At 44.7% G+C, this 23,649-nt stretch overlaps 1 protein-coding gene across 2 annotated transcripts in view; it reads right to left on the bottom strand.

Annotated features, from left to right (window-relative positions):
• Nucleotides 1-23,649, bottom strand: part of CADPS (calcium dependent secretion activator) — a 517,790-nt gene that overhangs the window by 404,906 nt on the left and 89,235 nt on the right. For both annotated transcript variants that reach the window (XM_084840490.1, XM_084840489.1), the window contains exon 2: nucleotides 20,340-20,453. In XM_084840490.1, coding sequence (XP_084696616.1) covers nucleotides 20,340-20,453 — 114 coding nt within the window. The remainder of the gene's footprint in view (nucleotides 1-20,339; nucleotides 20,454-23,649) is intronic.

The raw sequence follows: 23,649 nt of genomic DNA, 5'->3' as shown, positions 1-23,649 counted from the left end.
TATCTCTTAGCCTCTCTGTTCTTCACCTGTAAAATATGAGTATTAATTGCTTGCCTTGGACCAGGTCTTTGTACAGCTCTAATGGCCAATTTTAGAGTGTTGTGTGAGAATCTATAGTAACTCAGATGTAGATCTGTACTTGTGTTTGTAGGCATCCCAATGAGTGGCTTATGGGGTGCTGGATGTAATTGGAGCCACCCCTGAGCCACCATTTTGCATCAGGCTCTGTTCCAAGCCACTATTTTGCTCCTGGGTTTGTTTGCTGTAGCTCAGAGTTCCAGCTAAAAGCAAAGTAGATTCTGTGGACCTGAAGTCAGACCACTATTACTCTACTTGTACATTTCATTCATTCATTCATTCATTCATTCATTCATTCATTTCTATATCACAGCCAAAGCTCTGTGGGCAGTCCATAACACGATAAAACATAATATAAACATTCACACATTTCAAACAGTTAGAAACTATTTAAAACAATAAAACTACCAGAACCTGATTAAAAAACTAACATTTAAAAACCCCATCATATGCTGTGAAATACCTGGTAGTAGAGGAAAGTCTTCACCTGGTGCTGAAAAGATGCCATGTTGACGCCATCCTGACCTCACTGGCGAGAGCATTCCACAATCGGGGAGCCAACACCAATAAGGATTTTGCCCTTATTGCCACCCTCTAAACCTCCCCTTACATTTGTAAAAAAAAGCATAACCATGTCCAGTGCTCTCTCCTTCTAAGGAAGCCAAACCAAGGAGTGCTGTCCCTGGGAATTCTCACACCTTGGGGAAGAGGGAAGAATTCAGCAATACTGAATGCAGTTTGGGGCATGTTCAGTTCAGTTCTCCCAACTTATTTAGAGCATTTTATAGCTGAGACACTTTTGGATTTTGTTCAGTGAGTCTAGAACAAAGCAGATCCACAGGGAATAAACAAGACAGGAGTAAGCAAACCAGGGTGCCAGTGATGATATGACGGCTGCCAAAGGAAAGTAAGGGGGAAAGGATCAAGCCTCCTATGGAGTCCCATCAGAAACAGGGGGTACCCTGGAAAGCAAGGATTAACCAGTAACTGGTTAAAGAACAGAAAGCAGAGCTTCGGCTATTGGGCGGTATAGAAATTAAATAAATAGGTAGATAGTTAGATAGATAGATAGATAGATAGATAGATAGATAGATAGATAGATAGCAGAGAGTAGGAATAAATGGTAAATTTTCCCAATGGAGGGAAGTAAATAGTGGGTCCCACAGAGATCTGTATTAGGACCAATGCTTTTCAACCTGTTCATAAATGATCTGGAATTAGGAGTGAGCAGAGAAGTGGCTAAGTTTGCTGATGACACCAAATTATCTAGGGTAGTTACAACAAAAAGGGATTGTGAAGAGCTCCAAAAGGATCTCTCCAAACTGGGAGAATGGGCATCGAAATGGCAACTGCGGTTCAATGTAAGCAAGTGTGAGTGATGCATGTTGGGGCAAAAACCTTCAACTATAACCTGATGGGAACTGAGCTAGCAGTGACCAACCAAGAAAGAGATCTTGGATGGTGGTGGACAGCTCGATGAAAATGTCACCCCAGTGTGTGGCCACTATGAAAAAGGCAAACTCCAGGTTAGGTATAATTACGAAGGGAATTGAGAATAAAACTGCCAATATCATACTGCCCTTATACAAATGTATGGTGCGACCACATTTGGAATCCTGTGTACAATTCTGGTCACCACACCTGAAAAAAGATATTGTAGAGCTGGAAAAAGTGCAGAAAGGGGAAACTAAAAATGATCAAGGGGCTGGAGCATCTCCCCTATGGGAGAAGGTTACAACAGCTGGGATTGTTTAGCTTGGAAAAAAGGAAGGTAAGGGGAGACATGATGGAGGTCTACAAAATTATGCATGGTGTAGAGAATGTGGATAAGGAGACATTTTTCTCCCTCTCTCAAAATACTAGAACCCGGGGTCATCCTATGAAGTTGACTGGTGGGAGATTCAGGACAGATAAAAGGAAGTATTTCTTCACACAGCGCATAGTTACACTATGGAATTCACTACCACAGGATGTAGTGATGGCCACCAATTTGGACGGCTTTAAAAGGGGGTTTGACAAATTCTTGGAGGAAAAGGCTATCAATGGCTACTAGTCTTGATGTCTATGTGCTATCTCCAGTACCAGAGGCAGTGAGGCTGTGTGCACCGTTTGCGGGGAACATGGTTTGGAAGGTGCTGTTGGGCTCATGCCCTGCTTGTGGGGTCCTAGTCGACAGCTGTTTGGCCACTGTGTGAACAGAATGCTTGACTAGATGGACCCTTGGTCTGAGCCAGCATGGCTCTTCTTATGATCTTATGTTCTTAAGGAGTGGAGGGTGAAAGAAGGGGATGTGTTTTTTTTATTGACAGAAAAAGGTGGACTGTTGGCAGTCTGGAGGGTTTGGAGCACAGTTTTATTAATGATGTTGAGGAGGACATGAATACAGCACACTGGGAAGAAGCAGGGAAGGCAGAGGAGCATATCTGTACATGCTCAATGATTAAAGAACTCAAAGATGACCTGAGGACGTGCCAGCTTTTTGCACTACACTGAGTGTCTCAAGCCTGGAAAAGCACTAAAAGCCATGAAGCTCTGCACAGCATGTTTCATCAGAGGAGGAAGTTGTTGTTCAGTCGTAAAGTTCAGTCAAATGGATTCCTGAACGTGCTTGGGGATTCTCTGGGACACGCCAACGGCCACTCGGTTGAGACCCTGGTGGGTGGCTGGAATGCCGCAATCACTGGGGCATTAGATCGGGTGGCTCCGAAACGCCCTCTCCCCCTGAACAGGGCTCGGACTGCACCATGGTTCAATCCGCGGTTACGAGCTCTGAAACAGGAGGTGAGACGGCTAGAGCACCGGTGGTGGAAGTCTCGCTCCAAAGACAATCAGACACGGGCTAGAGCTGTATCTTCAGCCTATCACATGGCGGTGAAGACAGCAAAAAAGGAATATTATGCTGCCTCTATCGCGTCTGCAGAGTGCTGTCCCAGGAGGCTGTTCCAAGTGGTCCGGAGCCTGGTCGGTCCTGTGGCTCCGGAACCACTGGAGCATTCTAAGGCCTCCTGTGAGGCCTTGGCAAGGCACTTTGCAGATAAAATTGATCAGATTAGGTGTGTTACTCTGCACGCTGTGGATACAGTTAGTGAGCAAGAGGCGGCCTGTGGCAAACCAGTTTTGTGGGATCGGTTCCAGCTTCTTCCTCCTGATGAAGTGGACAAGGTGCTTTCATCTGTATGGCCGACCACCTGCTTACTTGATCCTTGCCCATCTTGGCTCATTATGGGCTGCAGAGAGAGACTGGATGAGGGGATCAGGGTGGTGGTGAACGCCTCCCTTGAGGAGGGAGTGCCATCAGCCCTCAAGGAGGCAGTGATAAGACTGCTCTTAAAGAAGCCCTCCTTGGATCCTCAAGTTTTGAACAACTTTCGCCCAGTCTCAAATCTGCCATTTTTGGGGGATGTTGGGGGATGTTGACCTGGTGTTGAATGGGGTACGGCTACCCTTGAAGGACCAGGTCCGCAGCCTGGGGGTCATTTTGGACTCCCAGCTGTCCATGGAGGCTCAGGTGTCAGCTGTGAGCTGGACAGCGCTGTATCAACTCCATCTGATACGGCGGCTGCGCCCCTTCCTTCCCGACCATCTGCTCCCATCGGTAGTACATGCCCTGGTCTCCTCTCGTTAGACTACTGTAATGCGCTCTACGTGGCGTTACCCTTGAAGACGGTTCGGAAACTGCAGCTGGTACAGAACGTGGCGGCTCGCCTGATTAAAGGCAGCCGCCGGCGAGATCACATCACTCCAGTGCTGAGGGAGTTGCACTGGTTACTAGTTGTTTTCTGGGCCAAATTCAAGGTGTTGGTTTTGACCTTTAAAACCCTATATGGTTCCGGCCCAGCCTATCTTAAGGAGCGCATCCAGCATCATCAGACAGGCCGCTTAATAAGATCAGCCTCAGATGGCCTTCTCTCTGTCCCATCAGCCAGGACAGCTAGACTGGTGGGGACGAGGGAGAGGGCCTTTTCTGTGGTGGCCCCCACTCTGTGGAACTCCCTCCCTAGGGAACTCCGTCATGCCCCCTCTTTAATGAGCTTCCATCGTGCATTAAAAACGTGGTTGTTCAGGCAGGCATTTGGGGTGCATTAGGATATTTTAGAAAATGTTTTTATTGTACAATTTTATTGTTTTAAACTGTTTTATTGTATGTTGTACATCGGCCAGAGTGGCTGGGAGACAAGCCAGATGGGTGATTAATAAATTTAATAATAATAATAATAATAATAATAATAATAATAATAATAATAATAATGTCATGTCCGACTCTTCGTGACTCCATGGACCATAGCACGCCAGGCCTTCCTGTCCTGCGCTCTCTCCCGGAGTGTGCTCAAGTTCATTTTCATTGCATCCGTGATGCTATCTAGCCATCTCATCCTCTGCCGTCCCCTTCTCCTTTTGCCTTCAATCATCAGGGTCTTTTCCAGTGATTTTTCTCTTCGCATTTGGTGGCCAAAATATTTGAGCTTCAGCTTCAGTATCTGTCCTTCCAATGAGCACTCAGGGTTGATTTCCTTTAGGATGGACTGATTTGACCTCCTTGCAGTCCAGGGGACTCGTAAGAGTCTTCTCCAGCATCACATTTGAAGGAATCAATTCTTCGGCACTCAGCATTCCTTATAGTCCAGCTCTCACAGCCATATGTTACTACTGGGAAAACCATAGCTTTGATTATGCGGACCTTTGTCGGCAAGGTGATGTCTCTGCTTCTGACTATGCTGTCTAGCTTTGCCATAGCTTTCCTCCCAAGGAGCAAGCGTCTTTTAATTTCATGGCTACAGTCACTGTCTGCAGTGAACTTGGAGCCCAAGGAAATAAAATCTGTCACTGCTTCCATTTCTTCCCCTTCGATATGCCAGGAAGTGATGGGGCCAGATGCCATGATCTTAGTTTTTTTAATGTTGAGTTTCAAACCAGCTTTTGCATTCTCCACTTTCATCCTCAACAAGAGGCTCTTTAGATCCTCTTCGCTTTCTGCCATTAGGGTGGTATGATCTGCGTATCTGAGGTTGTTGATAATTCTCCCGGCAATCTTAATTCCAACCTGTGACTCATCCAACCCGGTCTTTCTCATGATGTACTCTGCATATAAGTTAAATAAGCAGGGTGACAATATGCAGCCTTGTCGTACTCCTTTCCCAATTTGGAACCAATCGGTTATTCCATGTCCGGTTCTTGCTGTTGCTTCTTGACCCTCGTACAGGTTTCTCAGGAGACAGGTAAGGTGGTCTGGTACTCCCATCTCTTTCAGAATTTGCCACAGTTTGTTGTGATCCACACAATCAAAGGCTTTAGCATAGTCAATGAAGCAGAAATAGATGTTTTTCTGGAATTCTCTTGCTTTCTCCATGATCCAGCGAATGTTGGCAATTTGATCTCTAGTTCCTCTGCCTCTTCGGAACCCAGCTTGTACTTCCAGTAGTTCTTGGTTCACATACTGCTGAAGCTTAGCTTGTAGGATTTTGAGCATAACCTTGCTGGCATGTGAAATGAGTGAAATTGTACGGTAGTTTGAACACTCTTTGGCATTGCCCTTCTTTGGAATTGGAATGTAAACTGACCTTTTCCAGTCTTGTGGCCACTGTTGAGTGTTCCAAATTTGTTGGCATATTGAGTGCAGCACTTTAACAGCATCATCTTTTAGAATTTTAAATAGCTCAGCTGGAATACTGTCATCTCCACTAGCTTTGTTGTTACTAATGCTTCCTAAGGCCCACTTGACTTTACTCTCTAGGATGTCTGGCTCAAGTTCAGTGATCGCACTATCATGGCTATCAGGGACATTACGATCTTTCCTGTATAGTTCTTCTGTGTATTCTTTCCACCTCTTCTTAATCTCATCTGCTTCTGTTAGGTCCCTGCCTTCTTTGTCCTTTATCATGCCCGTCTTTGCACAAAACGTTCCCTTGATAACTTCGATTTTCTTGAAGAGATCTCTAGTCTTTCCCATTCTGTTGTTTTCCTCGATTTCTTTGCATTGTTCATTTAAGAAGGCCTTCTTGTCTCTCCTTGCTATTCTCTGGAACTCTGCATTCAGTTGGATATATCTTCTCCTTTCTCCCTTGCTTTTCACCCCTTCTTTCCTCAGCTACTTGTAAAGCCTCATCAGACAGCCACTTTGCTTTCTTGCATTTCTTTTTCTTTGGGATGGATTGAGTTGCTGCCTCCTGAACAGTGTTATGGACCTCCGTCCATAGTTCCTCAGGCACTCTGTCTATCAGGTCTAATCCCTTAAATCTATTCCTCACCTCCACTGTATATTCATAAGGGATATGATTTACGTCATACCTGAATGGTTTAGTGGTTTTCCCTACGTTCTTCAATTTAAGCTGAAATTTTGCAACAAGAAGCTCATGATCTGAGCCACAGTCAGCTCCAGGTCTTGTTTTTACTGACTGTATAGAGCTTCCCCATCTTTGGCTGCAAAGGACATAATCAATCTGTTTTCGATATTGACCATCTGGTGATGTCCATGTGTAGAGTCGCCTCTTGTGCTGTTGGAAAAGAGTGTTTGCTATGATCAGTGTGTTCTCTTGGCAAAACTCTATGAGCCTTTGTCCTGCTTCATTTTGTACACCAAGGCCATGCTTGCCTGTTATCCCGGTGATTTCTTGACTTCCTACTTTAGCATTCCAATCCCCTATGATGAAGAGGACATCTTTTTTTGGTGTTAGTTCTAGAAGGTGTTGTAGGTCTTCATAGAACCGATCAATCTCAGCTTCTTCGGCTTCAGTGGTTGGGGCATAGACTTGAATTACTGTGATGTTGAATGGTTTACCTTGGATTTGTACTGAGATCATTCTGTCGTTTTTGAGATTGTACCCCAGTACTGCTTTTCCCACCCTTTTGTTGACTATGAGTGCTACTCCATTTCTTCTAAGGCATTCTTGCCCACAGTAGTAGATATGATGGTCACCTGAATTAAATTCGCCCATGCTTGTCCATTTTAGTTCGCTGATTCCCAAGATGTTGATGTGCCATCTCATGTTTGACCACCTCCAGCTTACCTTGATTCATTGATCTTACATTCCAGGTTCCTAAACAATATTGTTCTTTACAGCATCGGACTTTCTTTTCACCACCAGACACATCCACAGCTGAGTGTCCTTTCGGCTTTGGCCCAGCCGCTTCACTCTTTGAAATAACAGATTTCAAGAGTACAGTAGGAAGTACGAGAATTCTCACCCATAGCCTTGCAGAATGAAGACGTGAGTTCCAATCCCCTTCTCTGAAAAGCATGGCATCCCCCATGCTTTTTGACCACTAAAACAGAAGCTGGAGAGCATTTCTGAAAGAACTGAAAGTGGTCTGAGCAGGGTCTGGTCGGCATTCAAGGTTTTGGTGATGACATTTAAAGCCATAAGAGGCTTGAGACCTTGATATTTGAGGGAGCACCTCTCCCTATATATGCCTGCCTAAGGACTGAGATCTGTTGGAGGGGTCCTGCTCTGCATCCCACCAGTGTAAGACATACACCAGGGGTCCCCAACCCCCAGGCCGTGGACCAGTACCAGTCTGTGGCCTGTTAGGAACCGGGCTGCATAGGGGTGTGCGAAACCCCCTTACCTTGGGTCCGCAGGGGGGGAGGCGATCCGTCCCTCCCCCCGGAATCCTCACCAGCCCCAGCCGGCTCCACTCCATGGCAAGTCTACAGAGCTGCCAGCCGGCTCCGGCCGCTGGTGGATGTCCAGCCGCTGGGACTCAAATGGCGTCCTTGTAGCAGACGCCATTTGCGTCCCTGTTCTTCAAGTAATAGGCTACATAAATCTTTACGTAACCTATTACTGCAAAGAACAGGGATGCAAATGGGGTCCGCTACGCAGACACCATTTGTGTCCCAGTGGCCGGAAGTCCGCCAGCAAAACCAACACCCCCCCAGTCTGTGGAAAAATTGTCTTCCACGAGACCGGTCCCTGGTGCAAAAAAGGTTGGGGACCGCTGACATACACTACAGTTGGACGTGGGAGAGGGCCTTCTCTGCTGTGGCACCCCGGTTGTGGAACGCCCTCTCCTTGGAGGCCCAATTGGCACGTATGTTAGTTTCATTTCGGCACAAAGTAAAAACGGCTTTTTACCAAAGGCTAAATGCATTCCCTAAAGTAGCACACTGTCTTAAGTGTTTTATTGTTTTAGGTTTTAATTAGTATTAGCTTGTTTAATGGTTTAATATGTCTTTAGCTGTTTAAATTATTTATTGTTTTATACTGTTTTAATTGATTTTATCTGTACGCTGCCCTGAGATCTTAATGATATAGGGCGGGATACAAATGTTTTAAATAAATAAATAAATAAATGCTGGAATGCAGGTGCCCATCATGACAGTCCCACAGCCATGCCCCTAAGAAGTGTCCAGACTGCAGCTGACTGTGTTGATCTATGTGTGTGTGTGTATATTGTACACATACTCCCCCAGAGCTGCTGTACCTAGCACAATACCCAGTGTATTAGGATCAGCTCACAGTCATATAATAGTGAGAACAGGGAGTCATAGTCATCATGAGCAAGAAGGCTGGGCACCTGGCAAGGCCCCACGTCCCCACAGGGGCCCGATGACAAGAGCCCCCTGGACTCGCTCCTCTTAATCGTCACAACCTGCTTCTTCACCAGCCTCTCGCTCTGGCCCAGACAATGTGAAAAGGAGGAGCAACAGGCGCCTCTGCCTGCTTGCTCACCAGCTCTCCCCCTGTCAAGCAAGCAGTAGCCATGACGAGAAGGAGGAGGAGCAACAGCAGCCCGTGGCAACGGCAGCGAGAAGGCGGACGCACTGAGGGAGGGCCCCCCTCAGAATGTCTTGCCCGAGGGCCCTTCAAAGCCTACAACCGGCACCATACGCACACTGAAAAAACAACTGCAGCCAGCTCGACGAGCCTTGCAATAGGAACAGACAAGAATGAAAGTGTGTTAAGAGTAGGGATGTGCGAATCAGCACAACTTGAGCTCGCCGAAGTTCTCCGAATGCCAATTCGACGCTGGCTCTGACTCCAGGTCATATCAGGTTGCGAGCTTTGTTTTTCTCTTTTCACATGAAAATCCATGCATATTTTTGTATGTATTTTCCCTAAGGGTGTGTATCGATTGTGCGCATCTTTGAAATGTATGAATTCTTCTCCCCTCGGTTAAAGCGTATTTGTGCATTTTCCAAAAGTGTACATTTGTTTCATACACATTTTTCACATGTATACATGCTGTTGAATGCATTCCACTGGGTCCGCAAATGACACTGCAAGCTCGGGAATGTACGACTTTGACCGCAGATTGCATCCGAGTTTATGCTTGGTCCAGAAAGTGCGAACTGGGTAAATCCTGATCAAAAATGAACTGAAACGAACTTCTCATACATCCTTAGTTAAGAGCACCACTTGGCAAGCTGTGCAAATGGTTGCTTGAAACACAACCACATGCAGGCAGCACATGAGGCTGCACCAGACAGCAAGCTGTTAGCGTACAATGGACCCTGATGTGGTTCTGACCATTTTTGCCGCTGTACCACAAATCTTCCTAATTAGGGAAGGGCCAGGGCTCAGAGACTGAACACCGGCTTTGCATGCAGAAGACCCCAGTTTAGTCACTGGAATCTCCCTGTTAAAACCATATCAGGTAGCAGGACTGGAACAGAATTCTGCTTGATACCTTGGAGAGTCGGTAGATAGACAAATCAACTGGCTGCAACCATTGCATAGTAAGTAGATGTCTCTACTTAATGTGACAGCTATTCTTGGTATACGTTTTTAATCTTAAACCCCATAGGAAACCTGAACAGGATGGCAACAACTGTTACCACTTATCTAAGGACCAGTTTCTAGACCTCCAGCATGTAGACCAGAACATCATTCATGATGCAGCACATGCATGGGCACATTTTGCGTGCATGATTTATGTCCCACAAAAAAAGTGTGTGTGTATGTGTGTGTGTAGGAATCATAGAATCATAGAATAGTAGGGTTGGAAGGAGCCTACAAGACCATCGAGTCCAACCCCCTGCTCAGTGCAGGAATCCAAGTCAGGTGGCTGTCCAGCCTCATCTTGAATGCCTCCAGTGTGGGAGAGCCCACTACCCTGGGATAGGGGAACTATGTCCTCAAAACCTATTTGAGGGTAGGTTTCAGCACCTTGGATAGCCCCTTTAGAATTCTGGCTGGTTCTGACTGAAACCCAGAATGGATTTATAGCCCCACCAAAATTGGAGCTACCAGCCTCCACTGGATGGATGGATCACATGGGCAGGGCAAAAGATTTGAGGCTCATGTGAAATTCTATGTGTGGGATGTGGGTGGGGTGTGTGCAAGCCCCAAACTCCCAAGTCTGACTGTATCGAACACCTACACAATGTGGAGAAAGTATCTGAACCAGCTCCACGGGCTAATCCATATGTTACTGGAACAATATTGTTATTGTTATTATTATTTATTATTTATTACATTTCTATACTGCCCCATAGCCAAAGCTCTCTGGCTGTAGCTGCTGCTTATTCATGTCTGCATCCCACACATAGTAAGATATGAGGGATGAAATAGCATGAGGTTGCCAGGATCATGTGGCTACCACCTGTGCCAGCATTAGCCCATCTTGTATGATTTGATCCTTCTTTTCTAGAACAGCCTATGATCCAGCCACAGCCAAACAGTGTTTACTGATCTGGTAACATATGGATCTAGCCTACATTTCTAGCTGTCATAGCTATGGAGTACATGAGACATGCAGTCTGAAAGTTCAGAAACTTGATGACACAAAGCTTATTCTAACCTGATCTGAATATTGTGAGGGATTAGGCAGGTTTCTGTTAGGTTATTCCTCCTGGCTGTACTATGCAGTCAGAAGCAGTAACTGATCTTACATCTGAACGTGCCAGGAATTATTTACTAAACAGTGAAATGTCATAACAGGAACAGAAGTTTACATGTAGGGTTTACAGGACAAACATCCAGCTAGATTTTCCCTTTTTTAAATAAGAAAAGTCAGTCCCAAATATAGACCTGGTCTTTACATAATGCTAACCCATTGTTTATTTAATCCATGGTTACCTCATGGTTTGTTGCCCTACAAAGGGTTTGTCTGGCAGATGATCAAACAAACCATGAGTTGTTTTCTCAATCTCCAGGCTGCTTGGGAGTATCCAATAGGGGCCATGTGTGTATGGTCAGCCCCGCCGGCCAAGGCACGTGGCCAGGATACCACACTTCCGGTGCAAATGCTGACACATGTGAAAATGTGCATTTCTGGAAGGGGCGAGACCATGGTTTGTTAATACAACTAGGTTCGTATATCATAACAACCCAGAATTCAACAACCCATACCATGGGTTAACATTATGTGCTTGGTCCTAAGGCTTGGTTGTTGAATAACAAAAGCTATTTTCTTTGGATATTCAAGTTTGTGGACTTAAAGTGCTGGAAGTGAACTCCTCTATAAATTGTCCTGTTTGAAAGACAGGGTCCTCTATCAGGGTGTGTTTTCAGAACACATGACTTCCTCTAACTGGGAGTCCTGCCAGCAGAGACGCTTCAGTGTTACTGGTAGTAAGGAAGAGTGATAAGGTGCATGGCTGAGAAGCAGCTTGTTAGGCAGTTCAAGGAATCCAAGCAACGGAGATGCAGAGGCGAAGTCAGAATCAGTTCGAAGTTATTCACAAGATCCAGTTCAGGTCAGGAGTTCAAGATACACGAAGCACGCAGGGATACTGACCACAGATAAAGACATTGTTTCCAATGCCGGCTTGATGGGCCTTGCTGTCTTTTATATAGGCCTTAGCCTGGACACACCCAACTCCCAACAGCAACTCATTAGCAAGCTTTCCGGCAGAACAGGCTATATAAAGAAGGCCTTCACAGAGCCAGGTTCCTGGATGCTCCATCTTGGATTCCTGCACTGAGCAGGGGGTTGGACTCAATGGTCTTATAGGCCCCTTCCAACCCTGCGATTCTATGATTGCAGCCTGATGCTTCTCCTGAGGGGCTGGGACTGCTCTCTGCACTTCATACGTTGTTATTCACAAGAACTGTGTGGTCTCTCCATGTCTGGCTCAGAATCCAATCTGTTTGGGAAGGAGGAGGTGCAGGGGGGAGGCCCCACCAGATATTCCAGACCTGCCTCTTCAGCTGTACATCAGACACCCTCCTGAGATGCTGCCTCTGGAAAGAAGAGGCCTCGAGCTCGGGTAAGCCAAATTCCTCCTTAGAAGAAGACTCCTGGGAGGCAGGGGTGACATAAATGAACTCAGAGCATCTAAATTGTAGAATTTTACGAGAAAGAGGGGAAGCAAGCAAGACTACAGGTGAATACAGGATTCAGGGTAAGAAAAAAAAACAACCATCCAGTCTCCAACTGGCCTCTTCTTTATTATTTATTTATGTATTTCATTTCTATACCTCCCAATAGCCGAAGCTCTCTGGGCGGTATTAGCATTAATGGCACAAAAATATTCAGAAAGAAGCTTCCATTTAGGACGATCCAGTGCCAAATGCTGGCCATGTGAAAATACTTTTTAGAGAAATGAAGGCTGCACTTGGGGACCCAGCTATGAAGAGCAATCACTCTGTGGCCACATCCAGCACCAGCGGTCACCTTGGGCAGGCAGCTGCCAAGGCCCAGAGGCTCAGAAGGGCCCATCCCTGCCCCGGAACATGCTGCAGCTGCTGCCATCCTCCTCCTTCCCCACCCAGGCAAAAGGCAGTGCCCTGGCAGAGCCTATAGGCCCCACAGTGTCCCATTTTAAAAGGAAAAAAAATTACTTACATTTGGAGTCTGAACCAATCAGAAGCTACCGTTGGGGGATGGGTGTATGGACAGTGAGAGCACAAGGCAGTCTTTATGTTGCTCCTGTGCCCTTATTGGCAAAGCCCCCCCCCCAAGGCAGTATCTGATTGGTTCAGGCTGCTGCTACTTAAAACCAGTGCTGGCTGGTGACTCCAGTCCTGGAAGGGTCATAAAAGTTACCACCAGCCAAAACTCTTAACAGTGCTTTCAAGGTGCTTAAAGGTGCTATCCAAAGTTCTGAAGCCATTTTAGGGATCGGGCTCAGCACCTTGAATAGCACCTTTCAGTACCATTCGAGTTTTGGCTAGTGGTAACTAAAACCCTGAATAGAATCACAGCCCCTCCAGACCTGGAGTCACCTGCCTCCATTGCTTAGACCCTCAGGAAGCCATGCTGGGAGAGATCTCTGCTTGAGGCTCTGGAGAGGCCCTCCCAATCAGAGTAGAGAGTACTGAAGTAGATGGATCAATAGATCTAACTCAGTACGAGGCACCTTCATATGTTCATAAATGGCATTATAGAAGCAGACATTTACTCTCTGTAGGTTTGCCATATCAGCAGAAATTCTAGTTCTAGGCAAATATGAATCTGCAGAGTTACCTCCCTGTCATATAAAAGGCAGTTGTGCTTTCACATAAAATATACGTGCAAGAGTTAATGCATACGGGTGTTGTATATTAAAACATGGTCTCCCCCCGCCCACCTTATTTCAAATGATATGAACTCAACCAATATACAGTGATGTCAAGTGAACTATTTGACAACGTGTAAACAGTTATGAATGCCGTGATGATTGGTCCCACCAATTAATTAGTGCACTGACGGTTTCTTTGCTAAACCCAATTAACTGCCAAAATATTGATTCTTTCAACAAAGATATTGCCTAATTGGAAAACAGCGTTCCGTAAATTAAAATTTATGACCTCTGAAATGAGAAAAAGACACAAAATAATTTAATGACTGTGTATTGTAGGATGTGTACTTCCCCAGTTCCACATTAGTCTTTTTATTACCTTCCTAATAATTTGTCACTTGATAAAACAAGCCCTCTGAGCCAATATAAACTTACCGAGAGGATGTCTTAGCTACTATTTCTGTGGTTTGCATATGTGCCATAATCTTCCAAAGTCATTCTCTGGAGTTGTCACATTGAAAACTATTCCAGATTAAGTAGCATGAGCCTTTTGTCAGCAAATAACATGTCACGAAAGAATAAGAGCTTAAAAAAGCTCTACTGGATTAGGTCAAAGATCCAGCCAGCATCCCATTTCCTACAATGGCCAACCAGATGTCTCTTGGAAGCTTCCAAGAATGGCCTGAAGGCAGTAACCCTTCTCAGCAGCAAATGGTTTTCAGAGGTTCACTGCCTCTGAACATAGAGTTTCTATATAGGCATAATGGACAGCGTCACTGAAAGAGCTAACTTTCATGAGTTTAACTAATCCAGATATGTAAAACCTCAGGGTCCCAATCTGGCCCTCCTGGGGTCCTAATCTGGCCTTCCAGGGTTCCCCAGATAGCCACATTTCCTTTCCCTGGCCCCACCTGTTTTCCCCAGACCTCCAAACATTTGGTAGTCTCCCATCTTTTGTGCAGTTCCCCCCCCCCCCATTCTAAATGTATTTCTTAAGGCTGAGTTACTGGCAGTATGAGCTTTAAGCTACAGTAAACTGGTATTTTTGGCCCTGCCTCTTTTGCCTTTGGCCCTGTCACTTTTGCCTTCGGCCCCACCCACCACTGAAATGCAGCCCCCAAAAGCTTCTCCGAAATGGAATTTGACCTTCTGGCTGAAAGAGGTTCAATACCCCTGGTCTAATCCCCTTTTAAGCCCATCTAAGCTATCATGTTTCACTGGAAGCCAAGACTTTGTGTTTTGAGAATTAACTATTGAGAATTCATTCTTCCAAATGTGAAGAATTAACCATGGCAACCATTAGAGAGCTTCGGCTATTGGGCGGTATAGAAATGAAATAAAAATAAATAAATAAATAAAATAATAAATAAATAATTAGGAACATAGAAAGCTGCCCGGTATCAGGTCAGACTATTTGGCCACCTGACTGCCAGCAGCTCTCTACAGCTTCAAGCAGAGGCCTTTCACATTCCCTGTTACCTGATCCTTTTAACAGGAGGTGGGCAAAGACTGAACCCGAAACATTCTGCATACAAAGCTGGTCCCCCTCGCCAGTTATTGGCTGGGGAACTCTCAGGTTCATAATAAGTTGTAATGGGGTGATGGCACCAAATTTTGGACCTCCCAGCTCAGGGAGCCCACCAAGCTACTTCACTGAATTCTTTCTGCCATCTTGTGAAAACATGGCTTTCTGTGAGGGCTTTTTCTGGGACTCATGGCAGAGGTTCATAGATACTGATGACTTCATTTTGCATTTAGTTTGTTCAGGAATGAAAGTTTTATTCTAATGTATTTTACTGTTGGTTGAGTTATTATTTGTACATTACTCTGAGTATTTTTAATACAGAGAAGCATTTTATAAACTACAATATGTGTGTGTGGTAGAAGAAGATGAAGAAGAAGAAGAAGAAGAAGAAGAAGAAGAAGAAGAAGAAGAAGAAACATTTACATAGCACTTTTCAAGTATACATTTTCTCAGTAACCCTAATAACCATATATCTGTATCTACATCTATATCTATAATACATATAGGAAGTTGAGACTGAGAGAATAACGGCTTGTCTAAATGTTGATCCCACTTCTGAGATAACTGATGATGTGAAATTTCTACTGGGCACTTCTCAGTTCATATTCTTTGCCACTAGAATATACTGTGCTATCTCTTTTATTTATCAAATTGAAATGTAAGAGCCCTTTCTCCTCTCCAATGAACATGATTGATGGCAGTTCCATTAACAGATTACCATTAGCAGTTACCTAAGAGCTACATAAAAGAAAGCATTTTTAAAATTAAGTAAAGTAACCATTTGGAAAAATCTATAAAGGATAATGGTTTTAGATTAAGCACCCTGACAGCACATGCTACTGAGTTCTGTAAATTGGAATCCTAATCAATAACTGTGTTACTAGACCATGAAGGGGTCACACTGAAAAAAACTGACCTCTTAATAAACTTTTGCAATCGCATCAGCTTCCACAATGAACATGCCATGGTGAATTCTTGGAAAACAATCTAAGAGCTCCACAACCTTTCCCTAGTCATGCTCTTTAGTTCTGGGCTAATCTTTTAGATAGTTTGGGCGTAATGTTTAGTTTGGGGGTAATGTTTTGGCGTGCTTCCTTTCCTTCTTGCCTTTCTCCATATTTGTTATTTGGAGTAGTCAGGTTTTAAGGAGAAGTCCTATTTTTAAAGTTCTAACTTCATAATCAAAAGCTAGGGGACCTGAGGGAGCTTATGCCCGCAGTATTTTTCCATCTATCTGTGACCAACAGGAAATGAGGCCCTCTGTATTCCCCTTGCTCTAGAACATGGTAATTATTCAGCTCTAGCTCTGTTTCTTTTCCTTTCTTATTCTAGATCTATCCATTATGGCCCCTTTGGCCCACCATTTTCACCAGTACCCAAGCTTCCCTGGCAGATAGTTTCCCAAACGCCTGCCTTGCCATTTCCATAGTGCCTCTTTTCACTCCTGATTTAGCAAACATTAATTTCCTCCATCACTGTCTTTCTTCATCTCTATGTTAGGCCTGTTAGAATGAGTATACTGGTTCATGTGCTAGGGGGTTGGTAGATCAAGCCATTTTCCTCCTTTCTAACATCTCTCTGTGTTAAAAATAAAGTCTGTAATCTTTGACTTGAATGGTTGTTTGAGCTATTCTGCCCCACCCCCCACTCCCACTTAAGCGTAGCTATTCCCTACTTTGTTGACATGCAGTACATAAATCTGCTGTGTGCATGCCACATTCGGGGAAAGGTATCTTAATACCACTATGCCACGGGGGAGATTATTTTCAGGGGCTTACAGATGGGGAGGTGACAGATTTTGGCATGTTCCCTCTCCTTACATGTGTGCAGCTATGATCAGCCCCCAAGCATCACTTCTCTGAGCCTATTGCAAATTTAAAACATGTCAAAGGGTGGCCATGTATCCTCTTTTTAGAGGACAGCCCTCTACTGGAAGGGCTGCCAGAGGACTGTCTTCTATTTTGAAGGTGTCCTCTGTCTGAAGGGCTCTCCAGTTCAGGTCTGATAAAGAACCATAAAAAGCCATCAGAAGGAACAGCTGGGCCTTGAAGTTGCCCATCAACAGCTCCTGGACGGCAGACTGAGCAAGACACACAGGCTCCCTGGTCACAATCTTGCACAGTATGGTGAGATGTACTATATTTCTCTTTAAACTATAATAATTATTTCTAAATTTTCATCTATACATATAAATTAGCATTTATGTGTAAAGATGCAAATTTATGAAATAAATATGCATTTCTGCAAATCAGTGTCCTCTTATGTCTTCTTTTTTTGTAATCCATGTCCTTATTTTGGCAGTGTGTAAGTGGACACCCTAAACATGGACCACCTCCCCGCCCCCTGTTTTGTTTTGAAAGTTGGAGGATTTATTCATGTCCTTTAGTTTTGTTTTTTAAGCTCCCTTTGTTTAAACTCCTTTCATTTCTGGCCGCTTGATTTGTATTTATAGCCAGACATGGAATTGTGGCATGTATGCATACAGGTACCAGGTTTGAGGGGGCTCTAAGCAAGGTGCCCTGCAGCACACTCACACCACCCTGGTGCCCACCCCCAAGTAATCTTACCAGGAGGTGGTTGGTCAGGACAGTACAGGGTGGTCATCACCAAAAAAGAAGACACCAATTTGCATAACATTTGCCTATGTACAGTTTATACGAATAGGTGCAAATTTAGAAATAATAATTTTAATTTAAATAAAAGTACAGTGCATCTCACCATCATGGGGAAGACTGTGGCCAGGTGACCTGCTCAGTGTGCTGTCTAGATGTTAACAGTTGCTGGCCCCTGTCAAGGCCCCTGCCCTGTTCTCCTTTCTTATGGTTCTTTGACTTTAAACCAGACTTAGCCTGAACACCTCTTCAAACAGAGGACTGCCAAGTTGCCAAAACAGAGGACTGTCCTCTGTAAAGTAGGACACCTGTCCATCCTAGGACAGGCGCTAGAGGGCAGCTGTGGGAATGGGCAGCAGGCTCAGCCCAGCACTGAGAAGAGAAGCACTGGATGAAGCACCTGCAGCAGCCAGCATCTCCATTTCCCCAGAATATATGTGGCATACATAGGAGGAGGGCCCCAGAGGCACTAGAGATAAAATACCTGGTGGCAGCTGCAGCCACCTGCCATGGCACTTCTCTTCACATCACTGGCCACTAAAAAAGTTTTCATTTTTTAAAAGGATGCCGGCATCAGCCACAATATGCCCTCCAGGTGCATGGGCTTCCACATTTGCCCCACCATGCCAGGTGTGATTCCAGGCCTGTATGTATATTTACAGAGTGGCAACAAATGCCATTTAGACACTGCTCCCTGTCCCTGGGGATCTAATAACAGTTCTATGAACTCTGGAGATGAGAGACCTACCTGTTTTACTGACAGATATTCCAGGACCGACAAATCCTACAGGCAGCACTTTCTCTCTATGCCTTGGGACCTCAGTGTCCCCGATTGTTATGATACTTGTTCATCCTTCCTGCTGCCTTGCACTAATGGCATCTCCTGCCTCTGCACTGGACATACCACAGGAAGAAAGAAACTCTCTGAGCTGTGTAGTACTTGAGAGAGCATATTACTTAGAGAGAAGTGTGTCACCCTGTCTGTCAAACTACAAAGTCCTAGAGTTTCCTGTAAACACAGGGCATCTCTACACCAGCCTAAAATCCTGCATTTAAAATGGGGCTTTCTGCTTCCATTTTAAATGCAGGATCACAATGACTCCCTGTTTCACGTGTTTTGTTTTCTGCCCTTATCTGAGTCTTTCATTAATCTCGCTCCTCTTCTTGCCACTTTTACGGAGGAAAACTGAAATGGAACACAACAGGGAATTTGATAGCTCATTATCTGCGATCTATTTAAAAATGGAACAAAGGGCATTTAGTGCAGGAGACGCCTTGAATGATCACAGCGTCATGTAAAGAGCCTGCAAACTTCCATGAAGGAGCAATCTCAATCGCAGGATAAAAGCTCAGTGTGAAGAAGCCCACGGTTTCTCTCAGTGAGTCCTAGGGGAGGGCCTAGATCATCAGCATCATGTTCCCAAACTTGTTTCTGATCATCTCGGCAAATCTAGGGATGGATGAAAGTCACTTACCTGATCCCGAAGCTTGCTTCATGGTGGGGGGGGAGGCGCTCTGTCCCTCCCCCCGAAATTCTGGGTGGGGGGGAGGTGCCCCATCCCTCCCTACCGAAATTCTGGCTGGGGGGGAGCGCCCCGCCTCTCCGGCCACGAAAGTTCTTCTCCTGCCGGGACGCAAATGGTGGTGGCCGTAGCTGCGCTGTTTGCGTCCCTGGCCTGCAGTCAGCCGTGATAGGCTACGTAAATATTTATGTAGCCTATCACGGCTGACTTTGAAAAAAAAAAAAAGCGTGTCCGCAAATGGCGTTGCCCTTATTTTCGCTGTAGTCTACGTAAATATTTACGTAGACTACCTGTGCCAAAATAAGGAATGCAAATGGCAACACCCATGGGCGCTGCCATTTGCGTATGCAATTTCCCCCCCCCCCAAAGTCAGCCGTGATAGGCTACGTAAACATTTATGTAGCCTATCACGGTGTTTTTTGAAAATCTAGCCGTGATAGGCTACGTAAATCTTTACGTAGCCTATCACGTTTGTTGTTGTTGTTTTTTTAAAACTTGGAAATGGCGGCGGCGGCAGCCAGTCGGAAGACCGGCCGCCGCCACTGCCGAACCGCCGCCAAAGGGACTGAGCCGCCGCCGCCAGGGACATTCGCCGAAGGTAAGTCCCATCCCGGGGGGGTGGCGGGGGGTGGCAGACCGTTTCTCCACCAATTTCGGGGGGCCGAATGCGTTGACATTTGGCCTCCCGGAGATTTGTGGATAAATTCTCCGACATCCCTAGGCAAATCTCACCACAGTCAATGTACTGTAGATAGCACTAAGTTAGATGGACCAATTGTCTGACTCATGGATTCTCTTCTTGGATTGTTCATGGTTAACAAACCATAGTTAACCCATAGTTCTAGATTCACACATAATGACAACCAGGATTCAACAACCCATACTCATCTCATCTCTGGGTTGCCATTATGTGTGAACCAGGTCACTATAAAGCAGCTTCCAATGTTCCATCTCTAATGGTAGGTGGCCCACAGAGGAAAACACTGGCAACTGACCTTATACTCCAATCCTATGCATTTTTTCTTAGTCATTAAGTCCCACTGCATTCAGTGGGATGTACTTTCTAATCAATGTTCTTAGGATTACATCCTGAAAGAACTGAATGATACACTCTTTGCCAATCAGTGCAACCAGATCGACTTTGCTTTGCCTCAGACTGGTACTTCAGAGAGCTTCCACCCTCCAAAGCCTTTGAATTGCTGCTCTTGTTTTCTTACCTCATAATAACTCTGGACAGCATTCATGAAAGCTTCGTCTGCTACAATCTGTGTTTCTCCATTGAGGAAGGCTTGGAAGCGATCCTTGACAGTTTGGAGCTGCTGTTTACTTATCTGAAAAACAGTAAAAATGTATAACCAGGTAAGTATACCATTAAGATCAGCAACAGATTTATTTTTGTTTTTTTTAAACTCAGGGTCAACAAAATAGTCTTTACTGAAAGGGGAAATAAATCAGATTCTGTAATATGTAAAAAAAATAGGTATGCAAATTTACCATGTTTTTGCATGTATTCTCTACCACTGCATAATTTGTATTCCTTCTCCCAGTCATAAGAGAAAGGTAAAAAAAATATGAATTGCTGTGGAGCCCCGCACTCTTGAACATAGGAAGATCTGGTTTGTCCCTGTCTGCCTGCTGAGAGTTTGAGAAGCATTGTATTTTAAAATGTATTTTAAAATGGATCTTAAGAGACAGAACTTTTCCAAGAAATAAAATTGGAGATTGTTCAGGATGCTGAATTCTGATCAGATTTTTATGATCAGCGCTGCAAGCACAGACGAAGGGACACACACACACACACACACACACACACACACACGGTGCATTGCATAGGAAAATGAATATCCCAATAAAACTCCTATTTCCTTACAATAGATAAATGTGTTTACATGAGGGAGTGAGATCTTGCCCAATTACATCAGCTGCCCCCACTCAGGGTCAACAAAATATTTTTTACCACAGAGAAAAATAAATCAGATTCTGTAATATATAAAATGATACAAATTAGCTATATTTGTGTATATTCTCTAACACTCACTGCATAATTTGCATTCCTTCTGAAACTAGGATCTCACTCCTCCATCTAAGCACATTCATCTATTACGTCAGGAAATAGGGGTTTTATTGGGATTTTCTTCTTTCCTATGCAATGCACATTAAGTAGGGGTGTGTATATACATGCACATCCAGCATAACATATGAAAGAGCCTACACATGTACAAATTTTATATACTTGGGCTTGGTGTGCGTAACAAGGAACCCTCCCTATTAAAGCGTTCCAAATTGCATGTGTAGAACCTACATGTATAGTTTGAACATGCACAGACTCTTTCAGACATTATGACAAACACGCGTCAGGGGCTTGAGTGTGCTCAGTAACCATGCTCCGGCATCGAACTTGGCATACAGAGTAACATCTGAACAGTGCTCATCTATTAACGTTTTCATGTATTGACATCAGTAAGTGATCTGCAATGGATTGACAGGAAGACCATTTTCTAGCGATATTCACTTGATCACATGCTTCTGTAATTTTCATCATGATGTAATTATTTTTTTATGATTTAGTATTTTTGGTCTTGTTTGGGGACTCTTTGTTAGTTAACTCTTGTCATAATAAAAAGTGACTAGAGAAGAATGTATCATCAGAGCACAGTACTTGATTTGTACTAAATGACAAACCAAGAATAATTACTGGATATAGTAACTGCTGGCTTGGGAAATACTAGGTAATTAAATCAATAATTCTCAGTCACTGCAAGGTAAACTCTAATAATTTGAATGCCCTTATCATGGCACAAAGTCTAATTTCATCAATTGATAGACAGTATATTATACAGTTGTAACAACAAGAAATGTTGAGCAGCATAACCCTTCTCAGCCCCCACTCCCTGCTGCAGTGAAAAACAAGATACAGAAACTCCTGTCCTGTTGGGTACGCGGAAGTCATAGAATCATATGGGAAGTGGCCCCAGGCCATCACACAGCAAGGTCTTCCGTTCCTCTTCTTGGGACATCCAGTAACTGAGGCCCCATATATGCAGGAGATTCCTGCCAGGAGCAGTAGTAAGTTCTATGAGTGTTGGTCTGGGTCAAACGTGATCCCAAGGAACAGGACACCCAGTGAGCGGGGGGCAGGGGGGAGGGGAGGAGCTGAGCTCATTCAGCCTCCCGCCCTTGCTATTCAACAGTGGGCTTTCAGGTATGTGGGCAGCCCTCCTGGTCAGGTCACTGCAGCTGAATGGCAAGCAAGGGGAGGAAACGGGGAGAGAGGAAGCATGAGTGGAGTAAGCATGCACTTTCCTCCTTGCCCACCACCACTCATTCCTCACTTTGTGTTTAGCCACTGCGTGCAGAGCTTCTCCGTCTGGCTTCTATACATGGACAGCAGAATCACACTCCAAGGCTTTGGGATATTTCCCACCTTTTGTGAAATTGCTTTACGTAATACATGGCAATCCTTTGAAGGTGGTGATGGGATGGTAATGTCCTGGCAGAGAGAGCAGTGGACAGTGGAGCTGTTCTGGTTGGACCTTGGGACCAAAGTCCAGGGGCCGCAGCTCAGTGGGCCCCTAAATAGCCACCCAGATAGTGTCAGGTGAGGAAGGCACCAGGGCAGCATGAGGAAAATACATTTTATTCCTCTAGTCATGATTGTGTTATGCGATGGAAGCCGGTGGCTCCAATTTCGGTGGGGCTGTGCCTCCATTCCGAGTTTTAGTCTAAACCAGCCAGAATTCTATAGAAGCTATCGAAGGCACTGAATCCTACCCCCACCCCCCCAGTAGAGAACTTCAGCGTTCTGGCTGGTTCTGCTTGAAACCCAGAATGGATTCACACCCCTGCCAAAATCGGAGCCACCAGCCTTTACCGGTGAAGAAGATAAATGTTTGTTTGTTTGTTTGCATTGTATTTATTACATTTCTATACCACCCAGGAGCCAAAGCTCTCTGGGCAGTTCAACAGCTGTTGTGTGCTTCACAGGCAGAAGTAATACACACAACTGTCTAAAGCCCCCCACCCCCACCACCTCCATAAGATCATTAAGCCCAAGGTGTAAAATTACCTAGCTGCACCCCTTGGGCTAGAGGAATAGAGAAATGAAAGGAGGAAAAACTGCAATTGAGGTTAAAAATCTTGAGAGGAAAATGGCAAAACACAGTACTATGCATGCTAGTGGTTTTGTATGCAATATACCTGCATATGCCCTGTGGTTTGTACCAAATTGGGTTTGCATGTAAACAACATTTTAATTTTTATATTTTCATTTAAAACTTCACTGTGGAGTTTATGTTCCAGAAAAAAATCCACCTGCTTTTCAATTACAACCAGCTCAACTCAGAAGAATTTTCCCTTGTGGATCCATTTAATAGGAGACTGGTTGAGCCGCGCTGAAAGTGAATGATGTTCACTAACATTGCTGGAGACTTTAGCTCATGCATTAAGTACCTCCGAACACATTGTGCGAAATCAGCCTTGGGATTCTCCTGTTTTTAGTATTGTGGTTTTCCCCCTAAAAGTATATGC

The sequence above is a fragment of the Heloderma suspectum genome, chromosome 2, assembly GCF_057233095.1.
Source record: "Heloderma suspectum isolate Gila_16-S chromosome 2, 16-S_ref, whole genome shotgun sequence".
Lineage (NCBI taxonomy): Eukaryota > Metazoa > Chordata > Lepidosauria > Squamata > Helodermatidae > Heloderma > Heloderma suspectum.
Note: the sequence above shows the minus strand (reverse complement) of the source record. Positions and strands in the feature narration are given on the sequence as shown.